This window comes from Gouania willdenowi, chromosome 12 (assembly GCF_900634775.1).
Source record: "Gouania willdenowi chromosome 12, fGouWil2.1, whole genome shotgun sequence".
Taxonomy (NCBI): Eukaryota; Metazoa; Chordata; class Actinopteri; order Blenniiformes; family Gobiesocidae; genus Gouania; species Gouania willdenowi.
Genome location: NC_041055.1, coordinates 19775868 through 19788035, shown reverse-complemented (window position 1 = coordinate 19788035; position 12168 = coordinate 19775868). Strand labels below are relative to the sequence as shown.

The 12168-nt window shown below is 37.5% G+C and overlaps 1 protein-coding gene across 1 annotated transcript; it reads right to left on the bottom strand.

Moving 5' to 3' along the window:
* Window positions 1-648: 648 nt before the first annotated feature.
* LOC114473727 (rod cGMP-specific 3',5'-cyclic phosphodiesterase subunit beta-like) lies at window positions 649-12168 on the bottom strand. The gene is made up of 23 exons (XM_028463498.1): window positions 12010-12168; window positions 11602-11913; window positions 10428-10580; window positions 10215-10304; window positions 9951-10091; window positions 9802-9876; window positions 9646-9710; window positions 8583-8649; window positions 8458-8505; window positions 8194-8343; window positions 7856-7999; window positions 6111-6176; window positions 5855-6004; window positions 5667-5774; window positions 4597-4706; window positions 3573-3660; window positions 3371-3471; window positions 3176-3283; window positions 3006-3069; window positions 2745-2819; window positions 1977-2060; window positions 841-994; window positions 649-680 (listed from the first exon to the last, which is right to left on the bottom strand). The coding sequence occupies exons 1-23, from the start codon at window positions 12166-12168 to the stop codon at window positions 649-651; spliced, it is 2544 nt and encodes an 847-aa protein (XP_028319299.1).

The following is a 12168-nucleotide window of genomic DNA, read 5'->3' as shown; positions in this document are numbered from 1 at the left end:
AGTGACTTTTCTGCTTGAAAGGTAATTACTGCTGCTTGATTTACATTATGTCTGATTTGTAATTGTTTCACGAGAACTCTGTGGTGCATGTGTTGTTCATGTGTGCGCAGCAGCCTCCATGTGAGCTGCTGTAAGTGACACTGTGTTGCTGCTACTGCTGCTGCTGAGGTGTGTGCACATAGAAAGAGAGAAGCGCTGCAGTAATATGCTTTTTACAGTGCATGTTATGTTACTGTGATGTTGCTGTTGGATTGACGTTAGTTGTTAACTCCTCTGAGGGAGGGACTTTGGAATGTTTGGAGGCAGGGCAAGAGAGCAGCGGGGAGGGAGGGGGAGAGAGGGATCTGGGAGTTGCGGACTGCACCTTTAAGGTATCATGAACTTAAGATGACCTTTATTTTTCTTTATTATTATTATTTTTATTTTTTTTAAAGCTCATCTTTTTGATATTTCCAAATCAATAATCTGGATGTTCTGGGTCAGGATCTTCATCAGAACCAGTCCGTTCCAGGGCACCATTATCACTTTGACCTGACGTCGTCACACCTTCTCTGCCTTGACGCTAGAAGACTGGCTGGTTATTGTGATGTCATTCACTCGTCAGTTCCCTCATGCCCATCCAATCATATTTACAGCTCTTTTAGTCCTTCAACAAAGCGAGCAGGTCTTAGAGCCTCCACCTGAACATATAGTGCACATTAGAGAACTTTAGGTTGGTGAGTTTAGGTCATGTGCCAGATTTTAATATTTTAAACCAAATCCAAAAGATGTTGATAAAAGTAATGGAAGAACATCCTTATATTTATTCACAAAATAGTGACCATTGTAGAGAGACTGTACCTGAACTGGCTGCTGGTGCTGGATTGGCTGTTTTCTTCTCCTCTAAGGCTTTGAGTTTGGCCTCATACTCCTCTTTTTTAGCATTCCATTCCTTTCTGTTATTTAAGATGCCATCCAGCATGGGTTGGATTTGTGGGTGAAAGCGAGAAAACTCCTGGGAGAAAAAAAAAGAAAGGCAACATTTAAACATACAAACTCCCCCTGAAAATATCAGCAAAGATGAAATAAGCAGAGTTTTTGGCTTGAGACCATTTGTGTTTGGAAGTTTGGCCTTTAATTTAGTATTGGTACAAAAAAACGTTTGTATTTTAGGTGAATAACCACACATTTATAAATTACTGTATAATATTTTGCATCTTCAAAACTTAAAGTTGCTGGAGATGACATTTTTGAAGTCATAGTGTAGGACTTGGTAGGATCAATAAATCAAGGATTATTTCCTCCAAAAAAAAAATATGTAAAAGGTTTAAATTGTTGATCGAAAGTTGTTTTTTAATCTCCACTTCAAACATTTTTGGAAAAGTTTTGTAAGATTTGGAATCCCGTAAATGGATGCACATAAATAAATGTTATTACTTCATTCGTTTCTTCCCTGTGATATCACCTCACTCTGCGACACATTCACAATTTCGGCCAGATTCAGATCTTTCCATTACAGCCCTAAAATAAACATCTGCCATTGATTTGCAATTATTTTACTTTCAATCCGTAAAAACACCTGAAATGTGTTTGGAAGTCACTTCGGCAGAGTTTTTGGGGGGTAAACACAAGAAATCACAGTAAGAAGGAAGTAAAAACACTTATGTGTCTGTTTATGGCACTCCACTACCCACAATGCAATGCGCAAAACTTTTTCGACAATGTCAAGAAACCCGGTTTTTACAGTCGAGATCAAAACGAACGTTTGAGCAGCAATTTCAACCTTTTACATCTCCGTCAAGTGTAGATATAAACGGTTATTCATTTGTGTTACCGTTACATACTGTATGTGGAGATAAGCTACATCTCTAGCCACAGCTGGGGGTCGTCTGACAGAGACATGGCTGACAGTCATTTACCTTTATGGAGGGTGATAGAAGCAACACCCAAGGACACAATTGCCTTTAATAACCGATTATTCTTGTATTTTCTATTACCTTGTAGACAAACGTGCAGACAAAGTCAATGAAACCACACTGAAGCTTTGGAAGCTCATCTGCTTTGTTTCTGTCCATCATAGGCTGTTGGGAGCAACACATTTACACTTCAGAGACATCATGAAATGTACCTTTCACAAATCAACTTCCTGATCATATTCGGAAAGAGAAGCCTGTCGCTTTTATTTGGACTACACATTGTAGAGCAGCAACCATTCAATGTTCCTGAACAACGCTACAGAAGACTTTGTTGTTAGCATTACATTTAAGGGATGTCGCGATACAACTTTTTCATTTCCGATATGATATCGATATTGCAGCCTTGCGTATCGGCCGACACCGATATCGGCATGAATCATGACCTGACCTTTTTTTTCTTTAATAAAAAAAATAATAAAAATTACTTATTTTATAGTGTGGAATGTTAAAAAAGCCTTGATCAAATGATATTACTCAAACAGAGAAAAACTGACCCATTTATTTTTAACCAATTGGTTACATACATTTTAACCTTCAACATAATATCTACAGTATTCTACAATTGAATAAAATCAATTCAAAATGAATTGGGAGGGAAAAAAAAAAAAAAAAATCGGAAATTTGAATCCGATGTTCAATATTTGTTTTCAGGCTGATATCGGATCGGGACTCCCCTGTTACATTTACAAATAATTTTAAAAAAATTAACAAAATAGGCAATGCCAGTCAGAAGAAAATGAAATACACTATGGATTTAATGCAGTCACGTCTGTATCCATATAAACTTACAATTGGCTGTTGCTCCAGTACAGTCCTCTCCAAGTCGCCCTGCTCCCAGAATTCTGCTGCTACAGACAAAGCAACCTGAACAACATATACAGTTAACTTTAAAAAAAAGCAGCTCACACTTAAAAAAAAATACACTTCATTAAATAAGTAAAACATATAACGAGTTATGTGTGTTGTTTTAAATGATATTATAGTGCTGTGCTATTATTCGTTAATATATTAAAGACAAAAATCCATTAATGTCTTTCTGTCACTCCTCACCTTACTCTGTACTTCCCAAGGTTTTGTAATGGCTGACAAGTCACACGCAGTCATCATCATTGCCCTGAAATGGTAAAAAGGCACTAGAGTATCACAGAAAATCATAAGAAAAAAAGCTAAAAGCAAAAAAAAAAAAAAAAAAAAAAAAAAAGCATTTTAAATGTATTTACATAACAATTTCTTTTCTGGTCGTCTCCAGAGACATGAAGTCGACCCATTTCTTTTCATCCTCGTAAGTGTGAGAAAGGTCCACGATCTTTTGGAACATGGTTCTTTTTCTAAAAATAACAAAAAAAAAAACAATTGCAGTGGAGAGCAGAATAGGATGATAAGGTTAAAAAAAAGCAAATTCTGAATATGCTGACTTGAAATAAAGAGCCAAGTCCGTGGCAATGATGGCGATGTCCATGAGATGAATGACATGGTCCATCTGACGTCTGTTTAGATTCTGGTAGATATTCAATGTCTGCAGATGACATTACAAACAAGAGAGGTTTCTACAATTTACTCAAAGAATATATTCAGTAATATTTAATAAGTTCCTATGTGTGTGTGTGCTGTTCTAACCTCATCGGCCAGAAGGAACTTCCCAAACTCTAAATGATGCCGTTCCAGAATGGAGGAGCCGTGTAACTTAGCCAACGGGTTACCAGACCTAAAGGAACCAATAGCAGTCCTCAGACATCAGCAGTCAACGACAGGGGTGTCAAACTCACTTTACTTTTGGGGACACATACGACCCGATTTAATCTGAAGTGGGCCGGACCAGAAAAATGCAGATTTGTGGGGATAAAGAAGAGGAATTGAAACATTTTGGTGTACCCAAGTTTGATTATTTTTGTGTGTGTTTACAAACGTCTATGATTTGTTTAGAATATCCTAGTAGTAAAACATGTCACAAATATTAGTAACTCTAGCATAACATTTTTAATGTAATTTAAGGAATTATTCAGGAGAATAAAAAGAGAGTTCTGGTAATTCATGATTAAAAATGTCAGAAATCATGTAGCAGAGAAAAAAAAGTTCCTGTGTATTTTGGCGAGTGTCATTCATTTTTGGAATTTGGAGGGACTGAGATGTAACATTTATGGTGATTTACATAACGATTAATGTTTATGTTGTTATCTTTATAAACGTATTGGACAAAAATACAAAAACAAAATCTTTCTGCGGTACAAAGTGGAGGCTCCGGCAAGCTGGATTTGTGCCTAGAGTTTGACCCCCCCGATCTAAAGCAATCGTTAACAGTGTTTATAAGTAAAAAAATAAATATATATTTTATATATTTTGATTGAAAAGTGTCTACCTGTTAAAATGCAGTCATTAGGTTCCATAACACTCTTAATTTCTATTCAGCCATGAATCCCCCCCCATGTCTATCAAACAGTTGTGTTTCTTTATCTCAACATGGGGCTGAAATGTAGCTTAATTATTGGTCAACCCGTTATTCAGTTTTGTTAATGGCAAAAATATAACATTTACAAAAGACATTCACAACCAAAGAAAACTCAAAGTTGGATAAACTCGGAAAAATGTATAGTCAGACAGTTTACTCTCTGATGGGGCTACACATGCTTCACCCAGTACTTACTTGACCTGGTACAAGTTGTTCGTCCCTCTGTGGTCGATATCATGGAGGAAACCTGCAGTTATCATGGCCATTACCTCCAAGTCTGTGTAGTAACGCTTCAACATCCCTGTCTGATCACGCAGAGACATACAAAACATAGATTGGACATTAGGGCTGGGCGTCGCCAGGTACCTCACAATACGATACATCACGATGTTTTTGATCACAATAACGATATTATCACCATACATCAACTTTTTTTTTTTGTGATAATCGATATATCGCGGGAAATTTCATCCACGATACATTGCGATATCTGTCACTGAAGAAATTCAGAATTTATCCACTGCACTGAATCACTTTCACATGTATGCCAGCCAAGTAAAACACAGTGTATACTGCACAGTGACTCTTCTTAACACACACTGACCACAACTAGTCACATGTCCTTGTGTTAAGTTTAAGTATTTAAGGGAAGACTGATGCAAAATAATGCTTCACCAAAATATTGTTAATTATGTTTGTGCAAATTCATTTTAAATCATTAAAAAACAAAATGAATGCAGAAAATACTCATTTCAGTGCTAGTATTATCAACTTCTTCTGTAAACATGGACATGTCAGTGGTGTTTAACCAGCAGACGGAACTTATTTTATGAAAACTGGAAAATTTCACTGTATATGAAAAATATACATTTCAGTCAGTGCATTATAATATTAACAACTGCGTGGTCTATGAAAACCTGGGCACATATTTTTAACTTATACATACCACCATGTGTAAAGTTCAACTTAAACCAGCACATGCATTTCAGTGCCAATACTATGATCAATTTGTTCTTTGTAAACTTGAAAACCTGGGAACATTTAACTTGTGCTTAGTACTTATTAACTTGTCTAAAAAGGAAAAAGAATTTTAAAAAAAAAGAAAAAAAATCAATATTCGGCGCCAGTGTATCGATAATGTACTGCAAGATGAAATATCGCGATATATCGTATCAATATTTTGACACACATTGAAAATCCTTCACCAAAGTGTTACATATTTTTACACTTTATTGCTGAAAAGACAAAAATAAGTGGAATAATACCGTTAGGAGTGTAAACATTGTCTGTCCCACGTTGAAGCCATGACGCCAGTTGTGGTATGTGATCCTCCTGTAGCCTTTACTGACTGAGTACATGAAGCGAACCAGCACCTGAACACACATTCATGTTATAGGCAGGTATAAGCTGAATCAAAGGAATTGCATCATGTGTGTATTTGAGTATATGTTACCTCTTGTGGGACCTGAAATTTCTTAACCACTCCCACTTCGTAGTACATCTGGATCCCACACCTCACCAGCTCCATCTCCGTGCAGTTAAAATCCGAAAAGTGGAACTCATAGATCTCAAATTTCTTGATTAGAGGTGGAAGGTCTTTTTTCTGTAAAACAAAAGAACATTTTTCCATTGTGAACGGCATGGTAGACTTTTTTATGTTTTAAAGTTTTTCAAAGCCAAGAGATCAAGTAGATACAACAGATAGTTACCAAGATACCAAGGAGCTCCTCCTCTTCACATTGGGAGGGTTCACAGCCATAAACCTCTCTGGTGTTCTGTGTGAGAGAAAAAAAAAAATTCCAGAACATTCACAAGAACTAGGGAAACGCAAATAAAAAGGAAAAAAAAATATCTTGCAGAGTCTGTCCTTTTTTTCTTTTGTGTTAAGTGAAACCTCTGTTACAAAAGAGAACACTGGATGCCTCTATACTGGCTAACTATAGACCAATCAGCAACCTTCAATTCATAGCCAAGATCATTGAGAAGGTGGTCTTCAACCAGTCAGTCAGTTCTTAACATTCAACAAAATATTTGATACATTTCAGTCAGGCATTCATTCTCATCACAGCACAGAAACTGCTCTTATCAAAAGTGACAATGACATAAGGTTGAACACTGATTCAGGAAAAGTATCTGTTCTCATTCTACTGGATCTAAGTGCTGCATTTGACCCTGTAGATCATACAATTTTGTTGCACAGATTGCAAACATGGGTTGGACTAAATGGAAAAGTAATGCAATGGTTTAAGTCCTACTTGGAGGAGCAAAGTTATTTTGTAAGCATTGGAAACTTGACAGATTACCAATGTCCTGTGGGGTTCCTCAGGGCTCTGTTCTTGGACCCCTTCTGTTTAGCCTTTATATGCTACCTTTAGGACAAATTTTACAGAACTGTAATGTTGATTATCAGAGCTACGCAGATGACACACCTATATCTATCACTGAACCCAGATGACTATGGTCCCATTGAGGTGTTGTGTGACAGCTTAGAACAAGTAAACTGCTGGATGAGTGAAAACTTCCTTCAACTAAATCATGACAAGATGGAGGTGATTGTCTTTGGTAACAAAGAAAAAAGGACTGCTATCAGCAAGTATCTTGAGTCTTGATCTTTAAAAGCTAAAGACCAAGTCAAAAACCTTCGTGTTCTGATTGACTCAGATCTGACATTCAGCATCAGATCAAATCTATCACAAAAACAGCTTCTACCACCTAAAGAACATCTCCAGAGTGAATGTTTTAATGACTCACAAAGATCAGGAGAAACTGGTCTATGCTTTTATCTCCAGCAGACTGGACTATTGTAATGGTCTTCTAACAGGAATCCCCCAAAAGAGCATCAAACAGCTACAGCTGGTTCAGAACGCTGCAGCTTAGGTCTTAACCAGAACAAAAAGGTCAGAACACATTAGTCCAGTTTTAAAGTCTTTACACTGGCTCCCAGTCAGCCTCAGAATAGACTTTAAAGTTCTGCTGCTGGTGTATAAATCTGTGAATGGGTTTGGTCCAGAATACATCAGTGACATGTTAGTCAGGTATGAACCCAGCAGGTTTCTCAGATCTATGGACACAGGTCAGATAGTGGAGCCCAGAGTTCACAGTAAACATGGTGATGCTGTGTTTAGTTGTTATGCTGCAAAGAAGTGGAACAAACTGCCACAGAGCTGAAGTCATCATCTAATGTGAACATTTGTATTATTTTTCTCTACTGCGTATGATTGAGAGGGAAATTTTTGGTCATGGTGTTGTTGATGTAATGAGTTTGTTGATGATTTTTAATGATTTTACTGATGATTTTAAATGTTCTCATTGATTTTAAGCGGTTGAATGTTTTCTGTTGCACTTTTTGATCATGTAAAGCACATTGAGTTGCCTTGTAAATGCACTATACAAATAAATTTGCCTTGCCTTGCCTGAAAAACACTGTTTATATGTTTGATGACCTGTTACTAACCAGAATATTCTGAATCTCGTCATCCCGACATTTGACATGGTAGAGCACCATGTCCTGGGCAATGTCTTTCCTGTTCTCAAGTTTGTTCATCTTGTCATAAGTGTCTGGGTTTAAAACCGACCATCCCAGGAACTGGGTCATAGCCTAAGAAACAAGAACAACAAGAAGAACAAAAGAAAATCACTTCACATCAACAATAAACTCCATGTATTAGCACACCTATTGATAATATAAATTCTCGATTCTTCCATCATGGTAAATTTCTGACAAAATGAGTACAAGCACCACATACACACATAATCTTTGAATGTGTGCAGACATGTGTAGGTGAACCTTGCCTCCATAAGCTGTTCATCCTGTTCATCAAAGGGCTTCCCATCTTTTCTGTTATAAAAAGTGGCCACACCAACAATTTCCTCTTTCTTGTTGACTATTGGCAGTGAGAGAACATTTTTTATGGTCCATCCACTGCTGTCCAGAGACTCCGTCTGCAATAAGCACACAAAACAAAAACGAAGCACACTGACTGCAATTCCTTGGGTGTCTGGTTATGGGAAGTGTCATTTCTTTCTAATCAAGCGATATCTTATGAAGGCTTTTACCTGAAACTTGAATGTCTCATCAGCAGCTGCGTTCATTATGTTACAGATCTGAGGAGCAGAGAATGAACACACTATTTATGGTAGTGGGTTCAGGATTTGTTACTGTATATAAAAGAGAAACTCACAAATCCGCTCTCTGCAACGTAAGTGGGAAGGCCACTGCTTAGAGCCCAATGATCTGCAGGTGGGTTTCTGAGACACACAATAAACATTCATGCCAGAATTAAGAATAACGACCAATCTGAGTATTAGCACAGGAAATAACTATTTTTTTTGTCATTGTTTGTTGTCTTTTTGTGTAGTTTTTTCTGAGTTTTTAGTCAGTTTGTGAGTTTTTGAAGTCATTTCCTGTATTTATCTGTCATTTTGGGAATTTTTTGCTGGCATTTTGTGTATATTATGATTCATGTGTGTTTTTTGTTATTTCTTGTGTGTTATGTTTGCATTTTGTCGATTGTCAGTCTGTGCCTTTTTGGATTTTCTCAGTATTTTTGTTGTTTCGGGTATTTTTTTTTTCTGTCATTTTGTGTAATTGTTAGCGTTATGTGTTTCTTTTGTGTCATTACATCCGCCAAGCGCGAAACGCAGAGCGGAAGGTTATGTTTTACCCTGTGTTAGCAAGATAACTTGAAAGGTTATGAACGGATTTGGATGAAATTTTCAGGAAATGTTGATAATGGGACAAGGAACAGGTGATTATGGTGATGTTCTGGATTATCAAAAATGAGAAAATTCCAACAAATAGGAAAATAAGAGCTGTGTCTGAGCCTGCTACTTTACAGCGCAGTGGCATGTGGTAATGCACGGTGGCTTATGGGTAATGTAGTAGTGGTAGGGAAGTGTGTATGTCCCGCCCGGTACTCGTGCTGTACTTGGCGGAGCTCTGCGCTCTCCGAGTGCTCTAATTTTGTATGTGTTGTTGTTTTGTGAGTTTAGATGGTTGATTTGTGTGTTTTTAGAATTATTTTGTGAATTATGTTTGGCTTCATATTACTTCCAATTTCATGAATTACAATTTTTGATGAATTTGTCCTGGGGGCCACATGTCTGTTTTACCATCTAATTAAAAAAAAAAGTTATTTTAAAGGTTAATCCAGATGATTTTTGACTTGAATTGTATAGTGTTGAATACATAAATACAAACCAATGCTTTGACATGTTTTGAAAGGATAAAAGAAGTTGACTTACGGTATTACTTTAATGTCTTCTTTTCCATGTAAAATATAGTCAATCACTTTGTAGAAATTAACCTCCTACAAGAAAAATGAAGCATGGAGATCAGAAAAGGTCAAAAGGAACAAGAAGACAAAAAAAAGAGAATCATTGGTCAATTTTAAACCGTACCCTTCCATCTGGAGTCACGGGACCAGAGTATGGAGCCTGTTCTCCCATCAGCACCGGCCAGATGTCAAAGAACTCCTGCATGGGCACACACACAGAATAATGCTACCATCATTGTGCACTCTACAGAGGCCTAAAATACGTCACCGTACCTTCTCCTTTGTCATGTCTAGCAGACCCACAGAGTAGCGATCACAGTTGAGATAGGCTCTCACTGTGTACAAGGCTTTGTGAAACTGTCGCTCGATATCTGTAAGCTCCTCAAACACTTTGTTGGCTGACCACAGAAGCAGCTGCAAAACAAACACATAGACACAGTTTAAACATTGCATAGGTATTTGTTTCCCTCACAGTCTGTTCACATTAACTAAACAAAGGACAAAGGTTCGGCTGGCAGAGCAGCTCGAGTTACGCACCTGGCCTTTACGGGTCTCACAGTTGTGAAGGTAACTCAGGTGGAAGATCTTTAAGTTCAAAGATGCAATCTTCAGATACTTCAGAAAAAGCTGAGAGCATCAACAGAGGGAAAGAGCATAATCTCTTTCTGAGGTATGTTTTTCATACAGTCACTTGTTTTCCTCCAATGATTGTTTATTCTGTTTCCTGTTTTTTAGATATGTTATACTTACATCTTCATCCTCGGCAGTGAAATGTGGGCCCGTGGTCTTGTTTAGAGCCATAATCACTGCCACCATGTCTTTCCCGTTCAGGATCGGTGAAGCAAGAACATTCCTGGTCTGGTATTCAGTCAATTCATCCACAAATGAACTAAAATACTGGTTCTACAAAACAGAAAGAGAAAAAAAAAAAAAAATCCTTAAAATGTGATGTTTTCTTTGCTTTCATATTTATCTAATAAAGGGTATTACATTCCTTTTATTGTGGGTGCCTAATGGCCCTTCATTAATTTTACAACAATGTAAGCACTGCAGTAACGTGTTTGATAATCAAGATGGGATAATATTAATATGGAAGTTTTGATGTTATGATAATCATGGGTGTTTTGTGGTGCCATTGTTTCGAGGTGAAGCCAGTGTTAGATTCCTGCTGACTGCTGATAAAATGCTGGGGATGTCTAATCCAAAGACAGAGTAGAGGGCTGACAGGATCTGAAAATAAATGGATTATGGCTCACAAGAGGATTTGCACCCTCACTTGATCAGGTTTGGCAATCTGTGACCAAATCATACAGTATGATCACAATATGTGAGTATATCCTGTCAATCTCAATGTAACCTGTTCAATTTGCAATACAGTGATAAACTGTAGACATATTTTACTCCTAAAAAGGCGTATTTAGTTCTATGTATCGTGTGTAATTATTGTCAATCATTTAAACCATTAATTGTACCAATATTTTTAGAATTAAACCCATCTCTGCTGCCATCTAGAGGTTATACAAAACATGACTACCTTACACGGAAGTCTTCCATTTAGGGACGTTCGATATTAACTTTTTGAAATGTAGATATATTTTGTTCGATATTAACTGAAATGTAGATATATTTCTCCATGAAAATAACAGGTTCATCCTGCTTTTAATGTGATTCCCCATGTATCCCACAATAAACATAAAGTTTAAAGTAAAGTGCTATATTCATTTGTAACATGTTGTCCCAAACAAAAGCACATATTGGTTTTCCATATCTATGGAAAAAAACAATACCGACGTCAACCAATATTACATTTTATGGCAAATATCGGCCGATATTATCGCCCCATCTCTACTTCCATTTATATAGATTTAGATCCATAGCATGGGCATGTAGATTTTTCTGAGAGGCCATCTCTCCTCCCTCCTACCTGTGTGACATCCTTGACATTGACGGTCTTCTTGGTCTGGGCCACATGGCCCACTATTCCCATGTCCAGAGGGTAAACTATCTCAGAGTCTGGAGGAACCATGCAGTCTTCCAGCTGTGATGACGTGTTGACGTTGAAGAGGCGTGTGGCGAGCTCTCCGATCCCATTCCTCTGACGATACATGAACAAGCTGCAGCGGTCGGCGTGGATCAGGGCGCTGATTCTCTTCAGGATCTTGAAGAGCACCTTCTCCATGTTGACATTCTCCTGCATGTCTTTGATCAAGTCATACATGATTTGGCTTTCTTCTATCTGAAATACAATGAAAAGGATTTTTTGTGTGCTATAGCCATGACGTTTGGAAATGATGAATTTTGGTTTGAATAAAGAAAAGAAATAATGGCTGACCTGAGTGAGCTCCTGTAACTGGCTGAAGTCGATCTGTTTCTCTGGAAGTCCTGATATCTTTGATATGGAGGTGGTGGTCATCTTCTTGGCAAAGTAGTGTTTAGCAAACTCAGCATTTCCATCTAGGAATTTCTCCACGTCTTCCATCTTCACACCCAT

Coding starts and splice junctions, on each gene's coding strand:
- LOC114473727 (XM_028463498.1), bottom strand. CDS start 12,168: ATGGGTGTGAAGATGGAAGACGTGGAGAAATTCCTAGATGGAAATGCT. Junction 10,305..10,427: donor TCACTGCCGAGGATGAAGAT/GTAAGTATAACA, acceptor TGATGCTCTCAG/CTTTTTCTGAAGTATCTGAA. Junction 9,711..9,801: donor CCGTGACTCCAGATGGAAGG/GTACGGTTTAAA, acceptor TTTTTCTTGTAG/GAGGTTAATTTCTACAAAGT.